Source organism: Thalassophryne amazonica, chromosome 14 (genome assembly GCF_902500255.1).
Source record: "Thalassophryne amazonica chromosome 14, fThaAma1.1, whole genome shotgun sequence".
Classification (NCBI taxonomy): domain Eukaryota; kingdom Metazoa; phylum Chordata; class Actinopteri; order Batrachoidiformes; family Batrachoididae; genus Thalassophryne; species Thalassophryne amazonica.
The window spans coordinates 86,241,932-86,262,507 of record NC_047116.1 but is presented as its reverse complement, the minus strand read 5'-3'; the positions used below and the strand labels follow the sequence as shown (position 1 = coordinate 86,262,507).

Sequence of the window (20,576 nt, the reverse complement as noted above, 5' to 3'; positions counted from 1 at the left end):
CATCTTCTTTCAAATTTGTTGGTGGTTTGCAAGCCAACATGGTGCATTACCGCCACAAACTGTTTGGGAGTGGAGCATTAATGGATTCTGACGTATACTATCAAAATATCCCAGAAATGTTCACCACTTAAGTAAAAATCTGGATTTCCTGGAATTTCTGGAAACCTTTAATCACTGTAAGAAAATTCTCCTCTATACCACCTGATGAAGCTGTATAACTGGTGATACAAAATGCAAAACATGCACTGTACATAATTTGTCCAATCAAAGCCACAGAAGCCAATAACTTCTTCTGACTTGTCTGGGTTAGGGCTGAAACAATTAGTCAAATAACTCGAATAATTCGATTACAAAAAATGTTTGAGGCAAATTCTGTGCCTCGAAGCTCCATTTAACGTAATACATTTACCAGGCCTGTGTGTGGCACTGTAACATTCCCAGAAAAAAAAAAAACAGAAGACGACGAGACATAAGCCGTGTAAGAGCTAATCAACGTAGCACAAGAACCTACAACTTTCCAACACGACACACAGAGTAAAATAAAGCCTTTTAAGAGAAAGAGGGGCCACACTGATCATCTGAAATAGACTTACTGCGCATTTAAAGTGAAGCAAAAGTGATTTAAAGTGATTCAAAAACCACCTTTATTCGGCTTTGATCAGCGTTTTCAAAGACAGGGTGCAGAGTGGATTTATCAGTGTGGTTTGTGTGGAAAAGCTGCTCTCCAGAGCCTAGTTTTTCACAGGCTGTGCTCACATTCACGTGCAGCCTGACTAAGGACAGACTGCCTGCACTTGCAGTCCAAAGATCCAAAACTTGTAAAGATGTAAAAAATATAAATAATTACCCAGGAAAACAGAAAGGGATACAGTAAATTTGACAATCTGTGTGATGGCACAGTGACATTGTGAAATTGCTTAGGGAGAACCCTGGACTATTGACGTTGCTTAAAAATTCAAAAGTACTTTTTATCCGATTACTTGATTAAATAATTGCTAGGATACTCAATTTCAAAAATATTCTATAGCTGCAGCCCTAGTCTGGGATGTCTTGGTGGCTTTCCTCACTCTTCTTCTTGCACAGTCATTCAGTTTTTGAGAACAGTCGACTCCACACAGATTTACCACAGAGTGCCATACTGTTTGTATCTCTTCATAAGTGATGTAAATAAAAACCAAGACATATTCAGTGACTTGGAAAAGTTCATGTATCCATCCTCTGACTTGTCTGAAGAAAACTGTTAATAAAACTGATTATTTACAGGTATTATACCAAAGGGGTTCATTACTTATGCAACCCATCAACTTGGCTTTTATATTTTTAATTGATTTATATGAAGTCATAGAGATTTGCTTTGAGTTTCAGTTTAAGAAATATAATTTTAGAAATTTTTATATTGAGAAGCCCGATTTCCTTTTTCTATTTTACATGGCATAAACAAATTAAAATGTGCGAAATGTACTTTTGGAGGGCATTGTACATACACATACACTGTACAAAGCTCCATTAATGTCATGTCAGACAGGAGAATGAGGTGTGAAGACACAGAAATTATATTTACCATCTGACTAAACATGATAAAGAAGTGCACTTTGATGTTAGCACAGACATTAAATGTGATTCAAAGTGCTGTAATGTTGATGTATGGCTGCATCTGAGTGCAAAAGCCAAGTGGTGCTCCTGTGACACTAACATTAAGTGGCAAAAACCAGTTTACCTGCAACCACAGCACCAAACTCCATTAAGTGATGAATAAAGTGTGTACGGGCCGTGTTTGCACATTTTATTCTACCTTCAACTTTGCTGAAACATTACCTGATGCAATAGGGAATGCTCTTCAATGAGAGCAACACACACTGCTGTAATGTATACACTCACAGCTTTGGCCATCTCAGCACAAAACAGAACCTCTAACCCTTAAAGTGGATGTGTGAGTGTTACACAAGCAGATGCTGCCACGAATCCAAACAGAAACCACCAAAACAAGTAGCAGAATATAATGTCAGTAACTCTCCACTTCTCTCTATAGGCAATGCTAAATGGTCCACTTAAAATAAATGTATGCCATACAGAGTACAGTATACACACTCTCAGGCCACTTTCTTAGGTACACCTTGCTCATACCAGCTTGGACCTCTTTTGTCTTCACAAGTGCCTTAATTTTTCAAGGTGCTGGAAACATTCCTCAGAGATATTGGTCTATATTGATATGATGGCATCACGCAGTCACCCATTCAACCAGGCTGCCCCTTCTCCTCTGACCTCAGACACCAACAAGGCATTTTCATCCACACAACTGCTGCTCACTGGATATCTCATCTTTTTCCAGACTATTCTCCGTAAACCTTAAGGTGCCCTGACACTTGCACGACTTTGATCCGCGCACTTAGATGCACATTGTCGTGATGATCCCACCCGCTGTGTTCCCAGCTGAACACCGTGCTTTGTTCCACTGGGTGCCCCGCGTTGTGCGCTGGATGCTTCGTATATAAAATAATTATTTCGTAGCGGATTAATCACTTTCTCCTCGAGTTGACCGTTGAAAACGGCTCTAATCACTTCCTGACTCACAGAGGAGCGTTGCTGCAGCAGCTTTTCTTGCACGGTGGAGGTGCAGAAAGCATTTGGTGCCATCTAAAAAGGTAATTATTTGTTATGTTTATATTCTAATGGCTTGGTCTAACAGTTGCACGTTCTTTCCTTCTTGTGTGCAGCTGTAAAAGTATGTTTATGAATAGATTTAACATCTCGTTATAATCGTTCAGACAAGCCACGCTATGATGCGGTGCGCTGACGCAATCACACGCAGTGTTTTTGCATTGTTTGCGTAATGTTCACGTGAACTTCATGTTAATGCGTGATACAGATTTTGAACATTTCAAAATTTTCTTTGTGCACTCGCATGAAGCTGCGCACAGTTTACATCAGTTTACAACGAGTTTACTCTCGTACACGGCAGAGTGCGTGCAAGTGCGCAGATCAAAGTCGTGCAAGTGTCAGGGGGCCTTTAGAGATGGTTGTGTGTCAAAATCCCAGACCAGCCCGTCTGGTACCAACAACCATACCATATCATGTTCAAAGTCACTTAAATTCCTTTTCTTCCCCTTCATGGTGCTCAGTTTGAACTTCAGCAAGTCGTTTTCACCACGTCTAGCTGTCCAAACGCAATGAATTGTTGCCATGTGATTGGCTGATTAGCTGTTTGTTTTAACAAGCAACTGAGCAGGAGTACCTAATAAAGTGGTCAGTGAGTGTATATGATTTGGGGTTGGGCTGTAACCAATTTTTGATACCTTTAGATGCTCCAAGAATTATATCCTGGTATACGGTATTACAGTCTGCCTACCTACAATGGACTGGGGTGTGTATCAATGGTCATGTTGTCTTATCACTGTAAGGATGGAGGGAATAGATTCTTAGATGCGTCACGAAGACGATTCTGAATCTATTCACAAATGTCAATCGATTTCATAAATGTTAATTGTGGGGGTATGAATGCAGCTGCTAGCCACTGTTTTAATTCTCCTGTTCCTCATGTAAGCCTGTGTTTTCCTCAAGTCATTTTTTGAATCTGTAATGTACATTTGTCATATGGCTTTGTTACAGATGACACAATGTGGAGCTGCAAGTACCAAGTTGTGTGCCTAAAGAAAGAGAGAGGGGGGAAAAAAAAAACCCTGTTTTTGCACCTTACGCAACACATCACAGGACAAAAAGCATGTAGTGACACATTCTGGCTACATGAAAAAAGTTTTTAACTTCAGAACTTAAAAATCGAACCAAACTAAAAGTGCTCGTTTGCAGCGCCAAAGAAAATTTCCACTTTTATCTTCATCCTCCATTAGCATGTTAAACCCTCAGCTGATTGCTCCACAGAAAACAGACATTCTGTTGTTTCTTAATGGGCTAAGAAAGAATCTAAATAGATTATTTGATAGCTATCATGGCTGATCACCTAAAACTGTCTCCACCACTATTTTTACAGTTTTATATCCCACTCCCCCGGTTCCCACAAATCGGTAAAACAACGTGTTGGAGATATCACCCAAGTTCGCCCTTATGCTAAAATATGAATGAATTGGTCAACTGGTTCTTGAGCTATTGCACTAACAAGCGAAAACGGAAAGAGACGGCTGGACATGATGACTGCAGAGGGGATTAAAAAAAATGCATCAAGATGCATAATCCTTTTATAACCAAATACTGGCCCTCCGCTCTCATAATGGTATTAAATCCTGAGGTGCCTAAAGATTCCCACCCTGATATCACTGCATGTAATTTTATGGTCTTCTGGGCTTTTGGAGTATTTCTAAAGTAGTTTTAAGCTTCATATCGTATACTGAAGATTAGTGTTGGGAATCTGACAAGTTTTTCTTGCTCTAGCACTCTGCAGTTTTTATAAGCAAACCACTGAGTTAATTCGAGCAACACACAGAATGAACCAGAGCCGCACCCATATTTGTCTGCTTAGTTAATTTGATTGCAGTCAACAGTTTAAGATAACATTTATATACATTCCAGATTGATTTCTTATGTGGAGCAAGTGATGAGCAATTTCACTGGAGCAGATGGGGGAGGGTAGATGGGGGAGGAAAATTTCTGCTCTTGATTAAGTATTTCTGAGCTCGAGTCAATTCATATATGGCTGAGAGCAATGAAGTGTGCCCCACCCTTAGTTCCGTCACTACGTTTATGGCATCTTCCAACGCGGCTGCAGGACAATGACATACACTCATCAACGCACTTTACACAGCAGATTTTTTTTTAATGACTGTATTTAAAGAAATACCGTTGCTATTTTTAAAGAGGCTGAGATACTGTATTGCAGTCGAACCCTAATTGGGTGGCACAGTGGCTTAGCGGTTAGTTGTCTGACAGCAAGAAGGTTATGGGATTGTTTCTCTCTTGGGAAATGTTTGTTGTTGTTGTTTTTTTTTGCCATTTTTCAACATTTTATTGATCAAACAACTAATTGATTAAACACCCAAAAAAAAAAAAAAAAAAAAAGGGATAACTCAGTTGCACCCCTAGATTGAGTGCAGTATGGATTATGAATTCATATCACAGGATTATATTATTACACCTCCTGGACGATAGTTACCTGTCAGTGCAAATGAGTCAGAGGTGCTGACTGACATGAAACCAGTGGTTAGCTGGTTTAGGTGACTCATACTGCATTGCCAGGAACACATGTTCTGGTGACAGAGCAGGTGCATTTAACTGCATCTTATAGGGTTACTTTAGATCTTAAAAAGGTAATAAATAGGGTGAAACATTTAAAGAAATGTCATAAAAAAAGAAAAGTTTTGTCCGTACTTTTATCTCATGTTATCTTCAGAATGAGACTGCGTGTTTTTGGGAAGGAAAAAACAAAACAAGCATTTTGGGGTTTTTTTTTTAACTCACCACAGATGTGCTGCTGTTCTGTTTTTACCTGCTGTCAACTCTGTGTTAACTCTGCTGATGATGTACACAAAGCAAAAGCATAAATATGCTAACAAACTCAATGTGGGTTTGCGCGCTTGTTCATTGCATCGCCACCACGCTGTGAGACGCAGCGATACAACTCAAACTGTTTATTCCAACTGAAAGCACTCAGAGCTGCTGTATGAAAAGAACAGACTAACAACACGAAATATCCAGCAACAAAATTCCAAAAATATGGAGACGGGATTATTGGTACTTGACCCAATATAGACCCCTAAGACTGCTTACTGTGTGTATGAGTACAGCAGCTCACACACCTGACCCTGCGTCCTGCAAAAAGCAGAAGAGGGACAGAAGCAGCGCAAGTCACTGAAATATAAAGGGCAATATATCAAGGCCAGCAAAATTAGCAACTTCATTTAAAAATACGTAACAGGTTGATATCGTAATTATCGTGACAGGAATAACTCTTGGGCAAGGTCCTTAATCCCCCAAGTTGCTCCCGGTGTATAGTGAGCGCTGCCTTGCATGGCAGCACCCTGACATCAGTGTGTGAGTGTGTTTGTGTGAATATGAGGCATAATTGTAAAGAGCTTTGAGCGTCTCATGTAGATGGAAAAGCACTATATAAATACTAGGGATGTGAATCGTACAACAACTCACAATTCAATTCGATTCCGATTCTTGGGGTGACGATTTGATTCAGAATCGATTTTCGATTCAAAGAGCTCAGAAAAATAGTTATATTACCTAAAAAATGTTTATGTTTAAGAAAATGCAGCTTTACAAGGTTAATCAAGTGATTCTAGATGTAAATTTACTTATCTGCTTTGCTCGTTCAGAATTGGCTCCGCTCCTTTTAGCTCCGGGTGATAGCGTAGCATGTGGGCTTGCGGATTTGAAGTGTTTCCAAGTACTTGACTTTCATTTTGCAGATTTTGCACACTGCATAAGTCATGTCAAGCTCCTTCTTACGCAGCAAAGAATACAATCCAAAATGTGCCCAAACATTTTCCTTCAGCAAAGACGGTGCTGGCTGAATTAGCTCTTCGTCCGCCATGCTAAGCTGCAGACACTGAACTCTGCAGCTCATGAGTGTTTGAAGCACACCGGACCCCCCCCACCCCAGACGCTGTAGTACGGAAGCCATTGCCTGACAAACAGTACACGCAGCGAGTAAGCAAGAAAATGTTTTAAAAAATGCTTTTTAAAAATCGATTCTTGGACATTTTGGATCAATTCAGAATCGTAATAAATAATCACGATTCGGACGTGAATCTTTTTTTTTTCCGAGACCCCTAATAAATACAGTCCATTTACCATTCACCCCAAACAGTAGCCACAGCCAAACAATGTGAAATTAGAGGGTGGTGAAGGGCATTGACATGACAGCTGGATACCAATAAAAGCGATAGAACAAAACAAAAGATAAATGCAGAAGCTACAGCAAAAATACCCCAGCATCTGGCTCATTCTAAGAATCAGCTTCCCAGCATCATGAAGTGGTTTATAAAGCTTTACACATGACTGGAGTTCAGAGTTCATCATGTTCAACCACGCCTGCTTGTGAGACAGCAAGAAGCAGCGCAGCTGAGGCAATAAAATTCCTGCTTCACGAGAAACATGACGACAATTACACCCAGCGGAGACACAAAGTGGGAAAACAATGTGAGCCTCCTTCTTTGCACAACAGGATGAAGGAGGAAGGGAACAAATGACTGTGCAGACTACACCAAACCTGCCACACCACTGAGTGTTACAAAAAGTCTGCTGAAGATATAAAGACGGATGGACTGATCTGGTTTCAAAAGTATAACAATTGACTGCAAAGTAATTCAACAAAAGAACCATGTCAACATGCAGAAGAACACACACACAGACTGGGGTTTGGGATTCAGTCTTTTGTTGTTGCTGCTTACCTGTGCCTGTTTTCATCATGTCCTCCCTGTCCATGTATGACCATCTGTCCAGCGACATGTTTGCTGCCTTTGGGTGAGTCAATGTGAGGAATGAGCACGTCCTCTAAACCCAGGTCAAAACGCTTGTGCTTGGAATTGTCTGGGAGGAAGAAAAAGGCCCCAAAACATAAGGTGATGAAGGCACTAAGGATGAGGAGGAGGATGAACTTCTCAGAGAGCCTCAGCGTGGCCCGGTGGTGGGAGAAGGAAGAGGAACCCGGCGCCAGAGCGGGTATCCTGCGGCCTGACAGCGGCAGGAGAGCTGGTGTGGTCATGTTTTAAACTGCGAGAATAAACTGTGCAGAGGGCGGTGTGGGTCTATAAGTGCCGCTGGTCGTGTTGCAGCACCATGCAGTGGCCAGGTTACTCTATTATCTCATTCCTGCTTCAGTCCACCCAAAAATCAAGCATGGCTGAGATCTCTCCGTGAGGGACAGACGTGTCAGCAGAGAAGTCACCATGATGATTCTGCAGAGTAAAGAAAGAAACAGAAGACACAGTCAGAAGCTACTAATTTCACACACTAAATTGCCCAGAAGGCTGTTACCAGGGGAGTGCCACCGTTTGGGAGAAATGACAATACGCTTTTTAACACCCTTCATTTTAAACTCTAGATCACTGTGATATCAGTAAAGGAAAGCTGCCACCTTATACAGCTTTCCCTTTAGTCGTCAGCTCTCTGACATGGCAGCATGTCCCTTGTAACCGCTGCCATCTTCTCACCAAACATTCACTGACAGGCTTGTATTGAGCAGAACAGCACAGAATTACGATCAAACATGTGACAACTTCTCAAACTGTTGTGTCGTATCTCTGGTGACAGCTAAGAGAGAAAAAAAAAACAAAACAAAAGGCTACTGAATTTTACAACACGGTATTTTGAATATTAAAAGTTCTGAATCTCTCTCACGCGCCACACTCACAGTCAAGTGATTATTCGGGACTGAATAATCACTTGAAGTGGTGGGTCTAGTCTTGATTTCACTCCTGTATAGTGCCTTGACGTGACTTATGCTATGATTTGGCACTGTATAAATAATTTAAACTGGACATTTAATTTAACCTTTATTTAACCAGGTTACTCCCACTGAGATCGAGATCTTTTTTGCAAGGGAGACCTGGACAATTTTGACGTTTCCATTTCAGTTAACCTGCACACAAGCATTTGGACAGTGACAACCTTTGTGATTTTGTTTCTGTATACCACTACGAGAGAGTTAAAATTAAACAGAAGCGCTTTCATAGAAGAAAACAGAACAATCTAGATGCAGGGCCCCCATGTGCCTTGTAGGAAACTGCAGCCAAAATTTCATGTCTGCTTTTGAAGGAAAACCTTCACTGTGACACTCCTCCATGAAGCTGTATAACGTGAGGTACAACAGACAAAATTTCCACAATGCAATTTCTCCAAATTATCTACAGAAGCCTATACCTCCTTCATAGTCGGAATGGGTGTCTTGATAGCTTCCCTCACTAGCTTCCTTCTTGGATGGACACTCAGTTTTTGAAAAAAAATCCAACCCCTCCTCCATGTCGTGACACCTGGGTAACAGATCAAGTAGGGGATTGCCTGTTAGGGTGAAATACAGTGGGAACCTTGTGTGCCCTGCTGTCACTATGGTAGCCATGAAGGCCCAACACAAATCCTGAACACAAGACACCTAACGGGGTTCTGGTGAAACAACAAGTCCTCAACAGCAGATCGAGCAGAGGAGGTGCTACTGCTTGTAACACAATGGCTGTGAAGGCGGATGAAGGGTGCAGCAGGTCCTCAGACCCCGATCATATGGGATTTCCCAGCCATTGGATCTGTCAAGGATCATGTGATTGTCTGCGTGCAATGACATTCCCACATTAAACAAACCCACACACAGGCTTCCCTAGTTCTACCCTGGATGTACTGTGTGGGAATCGATTAAGAGTCGGTCGTCCTGGCCACGAGGGATTGTCACGAACGTACTATACTGTTTCAATTTCTTAATAATTGATGCAAATGGTGGCACAGTGGATTAGTGGTTAGCACTGCTGCCTCACAACAAGAGGGTCACAGGATTGTTTCCTGCCTGGCCGTTTCTGTGTGGACTTTGCATGTTCTCTCCTTGTTCATGTGGGTTCCCGACAGGTGCTCCGGCTTCCTCCCACTTCCAAAGACATGCAGGTGATGATTTCTTAAACTGAATGTTTGTCTGTCTACATGTGGCACTGCGATGGAGGTAAAAGGTCTGGACTACAAGCACATCTTGATCATTTGAACTCCACTGCAGTGGTGTAAAGAGGCAACTTTAAAAAAAAAGTCACTGTCCAAATTTTGCAGTTTTGACCACAATACGTACAGTGTGCATGTGTTCTACATAGACTGTCAACCAGGTTTAACTCAATTTTTTTTCCACACTCCTCAAGCCATTTGTGGAAGGACACTGCAAATGTCTGGTGTCAGAACAAGACTCTGTTGCATCAGCTGTCTACAAACCTTAAATATAACGCAGTACTAAAATACCTTCGGCTGTATGAGCATTGTCTTCTTTATAATTTGCAATTGTTTAATTGAGATATATATATATATATATACATACATACATATATATATATATATACATACATACATATATATATATACATACATACATACATACATATATATACATACATACATACATACATATATATATACATACATACATACATACATACATATATATATATATACATACATACATACATACATACATACATACATACATACATACATACATATATATATACACACACACACACACATTTGTTATTTACATTAATAAGATCCTATATCTTATGTACACTTTGTACATGTTTAATAAACGCCCTCTATCAATCAGTGATAAACAATATTTTCTTTACAGTTTAACGGCAGCTGCAGGAGGGCATGCGTGTGTGCATACATAAGCTTCTGACAAGAGCAAAAGCTAGCTTTGAGTTAGTAGACGTTAGTGTGCATGCTAACATCCACGAAATGCCTTGTAAATCACTCCAGAGCTGTTAGCAGGTTCCAAAAACAGCGTTTTCAGTTTTAGAAGCGTTTATTTCTCCCTAGTTTTTGCATAATATATGAGAAACATGTCATATAAACACAAACAAAGCGTCATGGTCCCGCTCTAGTCTGACTGACTGTCACCCCCACTCTTCAAAAAAAAACAAAAAAAAAAAACAGAACGTGACTTTTTAACCTCTTAAAATACCTTTTACAACAGATCATGGATAGCCATTTTTGAACTTGTCCAAGGTCTGATGAGATCAGGCTGACACAAACCAGAGTGGCTACAAACATCCAGCACATTCTGATGCACAACTAAAACCAGGTTGATTCAAAGAAAAAGGCTGATACTTGAATTCTGCATGGGACAGGGTTATAAGAGTCAGGCAGGTAGTGATTGATGACTCCTTCAGATTTGTCCCAAATTTTTTTTATGGATAGATATATGTTAGAAACTAATAAAAATCACATTTTTTGTATCCTTGATAGGGTCCGTCTTTTTTAGGAGGTCCTGAAAATTTGGGGTCAAAATGAGCCAAAATGGCAAAATCACAAAATTTTGGTTTTCGAATGCTCACATTTCCATGCACCCTGAGCGAGCCAAATTTATTTTCTTTGGTGTTAGTCTATCGGGTATGGACTCTCCAAAAACATGAAAATTTTGGCGGCTGATCAGGGTGCAGCCCATAGGTGGCGCTGCAAATCATTGTTTTTCTGTAATTGTGCACATTTTCACAGGGGCAGCATGGCCTGCGCCCTTAGTCAGCCAAGGTCTTTTATACATATAATGATAGATTAGGACCTCTTACTTTGATTTGATTAAAATGTTGGCGGCTGACTGTGGGCACACAAGTATAGAGGGTGCTTTTTGCCGCCAAAATGCGAAATTACCACTTTTTTGCACAGTGATTTCCCCATGCACCCTAAATCAAAAGTGACGAAATGTGGCTCATATTGTCACTCAGCATGTCTAGTTTCAGTGATAAAGAGAGTTTGTGGCTGGTTTTGCTATTGACCCTTTTTACACAAGTTTTGTTGGACCACTTCACAAAGAGGCCAAATACAGTAAATTGGCAACTTCCTCCGATTTTCATGAAGCTTGCAGAATTTGGCAAAAATAAACACTTTCAAATAAACATATACAACCCCTGGCAAAAATTATGGAATCACCGGCCTCAGAGGATGCTCATTCAGTTGTTTAATTTTGTAGAAAAAAGCAGATCACAGACATGACACAAAACTAAAGTCATTTCAAATGGCAACCTTCTGGCTTTAAGAAACACAATAAGAAATCAAGAAAAAAAAAAATTGTGGCAGTCTAACGGTTACTTTTTTAGACAAAGCAGAGGGAAAAAAAATATGGACTCACTCAATTCTGAGGAATAAATTATGGAATCACCCTGTAAATTTTCATCCCCAAAACTAACACCTGCATCAAATCATATCTGCTTGTTAGTCTGCATCTAAAAAGGAGTGATCACACCTTGGAGAGCTGTTGCACCAAGTGGACTGACATGAATCATGGCTCCAACACGAGAGATGTCAACTGAAACAAAGGAAAGGATTATCAAACTCTTAAAAGAGGGTAAATCATCACGCAATGTTGCAAAAGATGTTGGTTGTTCACAGTCAGCTGTGTCTAAACTCTGGACCAAATACAAACAACATGGGAAGGTTGTTAAAGGCAAACATACTGGTAGACCAAGGAAGACATCAAAGCGTCAAGACAGAAAACTTAAAGCAATATCTCTCAAAAATCGAAAATGCACAACAAAACAAATGAGGAACGAATGGGAGGAAACTGGAGTCAACGTCTGTGACCGAACTGTAAGAAACCGCCTAAAGGAAAGGGGATTTACATACAGAAAAGCTAAACGAAAGCCATCATTAACACCTAAACAGAAAAAAACAAGGTTACAATGGGCTAAGGAAAAGCAATCGTGGACTGTGGATGACTGGATGAAAGTCATATTCAGTGATGAATCTCAAATCTGCATTGGGCAAGGTGATGATGCTGGAACTTTTGTTTGGTGCCATTCCAATGAGATTTATAAAGATGACTGCCTGAAGAGAACATGTAAATTTCCACAGTCATTGATGATATGGGGCTGCATGTCAGGTAAAGGCACTGGGGAGATGGCTGTCATTACATCATCAATAAATGCACAAGTTTACATTGATATTTTGGACACTTTTCTTATCCCATCAATTGAAAGGATGTTTGGGGATGACGAAATCATTTTTCAAGATGATAATGCATCTTGCCATATAGCAAGAACTGTGAAAACATTCCTTGCAAAAAGACACATAGGGTCAATGTCATGGCCTGCAAACAGTCCGGATCTTAATCCAATTGAAAATCTTTGGTGGAAGTTGAAGAAAATGGTCCATGACAAGGCTCCAACCTGCAAAGCTGATCTGGCAACAGCAATCAGAGAAAGTTGGAGCCAGATTGATGAAGAGTACTGTTTGTCACTCATTAAGTCCATGCCTCAGAGACTGCAAGCTGTTATAAAAGCCAGAGGTGGTGCAACAAAATACTAGTGATGTGTTGGAGCGTTCTTTTGTTTTTCATGATTCCATAATTTTTTCCTCAGAATTGAGTGATTCCATATTTTTTTCCCTCTGCTTGGTCTAAAAAAGTAATGTTACTGACTGCCACAATTTTTTTTTTCCTGATTTCTTATAGTGTTTCTTAAAGCTAGAAAGTTGCCATTTGAAATGATTTTAGTTTTGTGTCATGTCTGTGATCTGCTTTTTTTCTACAAAATTAAACAACTGAATGAACATCCTCCGAGGCCGGTGATTCCATAATTTTTGCCAGGGGTTGTATTTCATGAACAATTTGCCCTATTCTCATCAAAATGTCTGTACATTTTTCATAAGAAGCAAACCTTGTTTTTTCAGTTTAGTTCCTATTTGGCTAACCAGGTGGCAACCTACAGCCAGAATGGCTTGCCCACTGCACTCAAACTTACAGAGGCACCTTTACCCTGGTATGGGAGCAAATTCTGCAAGTTTCATGAAAATCAGAGGAAGTTGCCAATTTATCTTATTTGGCCTCTTTGTGAAGTGGTCCAACAAGCCACAAAACTCTCTTTACCACTGAAACTAGACATGCTGAGTGACAACATGAGCCATATTTCATCACCTTTGACTTAATCAGGGTGCAAGGAGAAATCACTTTGCGAAAAAGTGGTAATTTCGCATTTTGGTGACAAAAGGCGTCCCCTATACTTGTACACCAAAAGTCAGCTGCTAAAATTTTCATTGAAATCAAAGTAAGAGGTCTTAATCTATCATTATATGCATAAAAGACCTTGGCTGACTAAGGGTACAGGCCACGCCACCCCTGTGAAAATGAGCACAATTACAAAAAAATAGCGATTTGCAGTGCCACCTGTGGGCTGCGCCCTGAGTCAGCTGCCAAAATTTTCACATTTTTTGAGAGTCCATACCCGATAGACTAACACTAATGAAAATAAATTTGGCTCACTCAGGGTGCACGGAAATATGAGCATTTTAATTTCAAAAACCTAAATTTTGTGATTTTGCCATTTTGGCTCATTTTGACCCGAAATTTCCAGGACCTCCCCTAAAAAAAGGAGACCCTATCAAGGATACAAAATGTGATTTCTGTTCCTTTCTAACATATATCTACCCATAAATTTTTGGGGGGACAAATCTGAAGGGGTCATGAATCACCCTCTAATAGAAACCTGCCTGACTCTTATAAAAACTGGCTCTTAAGCACAATTATCCGTGTTGGATAATTGCTTTTGTATAATTTCTTTTGTATTCAGTTTCCCCGACATGATAAGAACACAGTAGTAGCCTGTTGGGCTTTCTGCCTCTACCTGCATTGTGCTTTTTCTCATTCTGCATTTATGATATATTTTAAAGTCTTAAAATATAACTAAATAAAACAGCAGAATATGAAACTCTTGTCAGCTCCTCCTCACTGCATGCAACACCAGGAAACATTTTCAAATCTCTTGCTCTGCAGTATTATATCACAAATTTATTTAATAACCACAGATGTTTTTACACCTACGTTTTAAGATTCTTATTTTTGGTTTCAGTTTGCTACATGTCCTTGCATCATCATCCATGAGCTGCCACTCCCAACACCTGCAGCTGACTAGTATGAGCAGGTATGATGTCAGTGTTTTGTCAATTCCAATAGTATTACACTCTGACTTGGTAAAAGAGAAGTGTCTGAAGGTTCAGTACATTTTGTTCTCAATGTAATCGGATCACTGTAGCATTACTACTAGCAGCCACAACTTGCAACATGTAACACTCAGAATTCATTCCAGTTCACTAAATGAGTTACGAATACAGCCAGCCAGCAAAACTGCTTTTCAGGAGAAATTGTCAAGGCGATTGACAGCAGCCTACTTTGCTGCAACTTCCTGCAATTGGTTTAAAGTCCCAAACAATTATACTTTTTAAAAATGTATTTATTTAACCAGGTTAGTCCTTTTGAGATCAAGATCTCTTTTACAAGGGAGACCTGGACAATTATAAAGTTTCTAATCCACCTAAACTGCATGTCTTTGGATGTGGGAGGAAGCCGCTGTCCTGTCGAGATGAGGTGAACGTTGACATGAGGTGCATCGCACTACGTCTGGTTAAAAATAAATATATATTTATTAATACAGAGTTATGAGCATAAATGTCATGACTTTGCATTTTGATATAATGGTGCAGTGTGTAACAGTAAAGTTGCTTTATTCAATAGATTAAATCAAAGTTTGGAGAAATACTTAATGTTAAAAATGCAGCCCTATGAGGGGAAGTACAGAGAGCTTACCAATTGAAAGCGGCAGTTATAATAAGGTTCCAAGACATGAAAAAACAGTGTGAATATTTTAGGTGTAGTAACAGTGACTGGTTGAGTAAACTGATTAGCAAGAGATTAAAATAATTTGTCCAGTGCTGAAAATCACCTAATCCATCGGCCTCAGGTGGATTTGGGGCTCTCATGGACTGAGTGGGCAAACATCAAATGTGGGCGCGCAGCAATTCCAGATGCAAACAGAAGACAAATGGATAACACAGATAAAGCTAACGAATAAGTACAGGACAAAACGGTAAATAAGCCGGCAACAGACATGACAGACATCAGCTGAGAAGGAACACGTTGAACCAATGAGAAAAACACAAACGGACAACAAAATTTCACAGCTGCGTAAGTTGCACGAGGATGTTCATTTGGAGGCTTTTACGCAAATGAAATAAATTTATATTGGCAGCTGAGGTTGAAGTAGCTGCTAAACTATGTGATGAAATAATACAAAGTAGCATGCAGAGATTATTTTTGAATTGTTATCACTATTGTTGTTTAAAGGAGACCTGCACTGAAAAAAATGCAGTCAGATTTTTTGAACAAAAAATGACTTACATTTACACATGAGATCCTTCTGAATGTAGTAAAGTAAATCTGCAAGCCCAGATCTGTCATTCAACGGAGAAATCTTCATTTGAAAATGACAAATTTACAGCTAACATTTAGCCCTCCCCAAATTGTCTCTCTCATCATGGACGCTGCCGAGACGTCACCGACAAGACCCTCTCTCAGCATGCATTGCGCCAATTGTAATTTGTGGATTTACGTCAGTTTGCATCTGCACTTTTTTCTTGTCTTATACGGAAGGATCTACTTTTTTAAAACTTCATATTGTCTTGCGGCACGTTTGGCGAGTACACATTTCTTTTATTTGTGCTTGAAAATTATTTTGGGGGACTTTTTCATATGCCCGTTTGATTGAGTGGTGTCGCAATGAAAATCTACTGTCTTTCACCTCCGGTACCATCACGGGATATGGAGGCGAGACCCGCAAAGAATCCCAGTCATTAAAAATATATAAACCTCTCTCAGTGTCCATGGAGCTCTGGGGCTCCGATTGCCGAGACGTGCGGTGTTGTGGATTTTGCCGCAAGAAGTCTGTCCTTGCAGCAACAGGTGTACCGGCCACTTCGCATTAAAACAGCGAGCGTAGCGGAGGCAGAGAGCGGGAGAGGAAGAACGGCGCCCACTGTCGATGTCGTTGCTGATCTGAGCACACAGATCTGTATCTCACATTCATTGCAGCTTACTTTTGGATGTTAAAACCAGGACGTGTATAAGTAACATTACTAACAGATAAAATCAATTTCAACGCGGGATCGGACTGAAGGCAGGAGCGCGTCGTCTTGTCCCTGACGTCATGGAAATGATACGGCTGTACAAACTTTTTTCACAGAGGGCTAAATTTTATCTGCAAATTTGTCATTTTTAAACGAAGATTTCTCCGCTGAATTACAAATTTGGGCTTACAGATTTACTTTACTGCATTCACAAGGGTCTTATAAATACATATCAGCTATTTCTTTCTGAAATCTGACCACATTTATTTCAATGCAGGTCTACTTTAATACACTCACCAGCCACTTTTTTTTAGGTACACCTTGCTCGTACTGGGTTGGACTCCCTTTTGCCTTCAGAACTGCCTTCATTCTTTACACATAGATTCAACAAGGTGTTGGAAAAATGCTGGTCCATACTGACATGACAGTATCACACAGTCATTCAACCAGTCCGCCCATTCTCCTCTGACCTCAGCGAGGCATTTTCATCCACTCACTGGATATCTTCTGTTTTTTGGATCATTCTCTGTCAACCCTAGAGATGATTAAGCATGAAAATCCCAGCAGTGAAATACTCAGACCAGCCCACCTGGCACCAACAACCATGCCATGTCCAAAATAATTTCTTCCCCGTTCTGATGTTCAGTTTGTACTTCAGCAAGTTGTCTTCACTATGTCAAGAAATCTAAATGCATCTAGTTTCTGCCATGTGATTGGCTGATTTGATATTTGTGATAACAAGCAATTGAACAGCTGTACCTAAAAAAGTGGCTAGTGAGTGCATATTGATTACATATGTTGTACAACTTTCTGGAATGTAAGTTACATTAATGTCACAGCTAGAGCCCAACCGATATTATCGGCCGATATAAGCCCTTTTCAAAGTACTCACTATCGGCTGAAATTTTGCCGATAGAACGCCGATAATTTCTCATAAACAGAACAGTTACTGAAATAATGTTTGTGTCGGCAATGTAAAATGTCCGTGCACCATTTGTCCAGTAGATGGAGCTCTGACTCCATTCAACTGAAAGCTGCTTACACCCCTGCTTAAATGTGTTCATCACCAGCCCCCGTAGTTTGCAGTCACACTGCACTGATCGGCTGACAAAAGCATACAAGTACGTTTATAAGGATGTTGTCTGTAATAACTTTGCGATTACATTCATCCCAAATTTCTCCCATTTCTGTTCAACTCAGTTTGATTAACTCAGTTTATGTAGTAATGTGTCAAATGTGCTTCATTGCATCAGTCACGCTTTTTATTAAGCCCACGTTGTGTAGACCTTATTTCTAGCATGAAAACTTTTGTTTACTGCTAAGAGGTTGAAACATTCAGATTCACTGGTCGTCCAGAAGGGTTCTGGGAATTACTGCCGTTCGCCATTAACCCTCTGGGGCCGACACCGTCGTATTCGACGGCTGGGACCAAGCTTTACTAAATTGTAAATAACTTTTTAATGATATGAGATAGAAACTTACTTTTTGTTTTTTTTTTTTGCTGAAAAGTTAACTCCGTGGACTTTCAATCCACCATCGGCCATCTTGGTACTCCTCATAGAAGATGTGTGATGACGTGTGAAATGTTAGTGTCCAATCAGAATTGGTTCTCTGTCACATGGTTTTCCAAAATCCAATCATAGGGCAGATTTACCTCGTGATATTGCAAACATCATTTTCAGGAGTGATATCTTACTAATTGGCCCGTTTGAATAGCCCCCTACCTGCTCCAATTGCATTTTTGCATTTTTTGAACTTGAAAATTCTTCTCTGTTATAAAGTTAATCAATATGAAGACAAAGCGTCAGCTTTTAGCTCATACCTTTTTTGTTAAGGGTCCAAAAAAAGAACATTTTATTCATTAAAAAATAAATAAATAAATAAATAATAATATTGGCTATCGGCAAATCAGCCCATTTATCGATTATCGGCATTGGCCTCAAAAAATCCGTATCGGTTGGGCTCTAGTCAATCAATCAATCAATCAATCAATTTTTTTATATAGCGCCAAATCACAACAAACAGTTGCCCCAAGGCGCTTTATATTGTAAGGCAAGGCCATACAATAATTATGTAAAACCCCAACGGTCAAAACAACCCCCTGTGAGCAAGGGGGTTGTTAACAGTTAACAGTCATTCCAGCAGAACCAGGCTCAGGGAGGGGCAGTCTTCTGCTGGGACTGGTTGGGGCTGAGGGAGAGAACCAGGAAAAAGACATGCTGTGGAGGGGAGCAGAGATCGATCACTAATGATTAAATGCAGAGTGGTGCATACAGAGCAAAAAGAGAAAGAAACAGTGCATCATGGGAACCCCCCAGCAGTCTACGTCTATAGCAGCATAACTAAGGGATGGTTCAGGGTCACCTGATCCAGCCCTAACTATAAGCTTTAGCAAAAAGGAAAGTTTTAAGCCTAATCTTAAAAGTAGAGAGGGTGTCTGTCTCCCTGATCTGAATTGGGAGCTGGTTCCACAGGAGAGGAGCCTGAAAGCTGAAGGCTCTGCCTCCCATTCTACTCTTACAAACCCTAGGAACTACAAGTAAGCCTGCAGTCTGAGAGCAAAGCGCTCTATTGGGGTGATATGGTACTACGAGGTCCCTAAGATAAGATGGGACCTGATTATTCAGTCACAGCACTATTGTTTTTTATTGTTTTTTTGTTTTGTTTTTGGTGGGTTGTGTTGTATGACAGACTTGTCTCTAGTGTCAGATACTTGATTGTAACTGAATAACAACAACAAAGGTATCTGCATCTTTGCCTTGACCTGGGACACATATCCATCAAAGACAGAAGGGTACTTTAAAAAGGACTACACATCACAAGCTGGCAATTCTTCCAGGACTAACAAATAATGAGTTCACCTTTGAACAGTTCACTCATCATCACATAAACATGACCAGGTGACTTGACGACAGCACTCTGCATCTTTTTGATTGCAAGTCATACTGATGCAAACAGAAAACCCTTTTGCAAGAGGGGGCAGATGACTGCGTGCACATCTCGTGCAGTGTGATGCAGGAAAAAAAACTAAAAAAAGAGTTCGACGAGCTGCTCAGCACGAACTGTAACACGGTGCATTTAAAATCAGGACGCGATGCAAACGCGTCTGATACGCTCTGCGAGCGCCCAAAGCGCCCACATCAATTAACATAAATCACAGTTCGGCCAGTTAGACAAACGCTTATCGGAGCCCATTAACTTTAACCCGTGTCTGCCCAGCGGGCCTGTGTGGACGTGCCGTGGGTCAGAGTGGATTCTGACAGCGGCGGTCTGTGGGATTAGCCGACTCAAAACGCATGCTAACAACCGCAACCACAGGCTAATTTATCCGCTAACGCTTCTTACCAGCAGCGGAGGAGAAAACGCTGCCAGGCAGCGGCCGAGAAGGAGGAAAAATAAAGATGTCCACGTCGTGCTGTTCGGATACTGTTGATATTCCGGCGGCTCTGCGCTTTTTCCACAGCCAGCTGCGCTGCTAGCTGCGAGGCTAAGCTGCTAAGTGTAGCTAGCAGCTTACGGAGTGACAGAAGCGCTGCATCACCACAACATCACTATCAGCCAGGATTCCCGGGACGTCTGATCCAAACAGTCGCTGTAGCAGGTTGTGTCTTTGTGTCCACAGGCGTTGCACCGTGACGACACACTGATTCTCACACACACATCGCGTTACAGCTGGAGTTCGCCTGTAGCTACCCGCTGTATCGGACCGCAGCAGCGGCTCACTGACTGAGTGAGTGAGTGAAGAAGTGATCCAGCATCAACTACACAGCCTGCCGACTGAGGCACCGTCTGACAATTTCAGCACATGTCAATTAACGAGAAATAGACCTAGACTCTAGAGGTGGGCGATACCAGGAATTTTGGTATTGATCCGATGCGTCGATACCGATACCTTTTCATATTTAAGCTTCATAGATCCAAAGGATCCAAATGACCTAGGATAGAATTTCGCCAAACATTGTACATGACAACAAAATACTTTATTATCACAATCAACATTTTTGTTAAAAAAAAATTATCACTCAACACAACTTAAAATCTCCTGACGT

At 40.7% G+C, this 20,576-nt stretch overlaps 1 protein-coding gene across 1 annotated transcript in view; it reads right to left on the bottom strand.

Annotated features, from left to right (window-relative positions):
- The window catches only part of man1a2 (mannosidase, alpha, class 1A, member 2), a 210,450-nt gene extending 190,178 nt beyond the window's left edge, over window positions 1–20,272 (bottom strand). The window contains exons 1-2 of the mRNA XM_034186132.1: window positions 19,873–20,272; window positions 7,347–7,853 (exon numbers count right to left, since the gene is read on the bottom strand). Of these exons, the coding sequence (XP_034042023.1) occupies window positions 7,347–7,660 (314 nt within the window). The 5' untranslated portion in view covers window positions 7,661–7,853; window positions 19,873–20,272. The remainder of the gene's footprint in view (window positions 1–7,346; window positions 7,854–19,872) is intronic.
- Window positions 20,273–20,576: the final 304 nt, after the last annotated feature.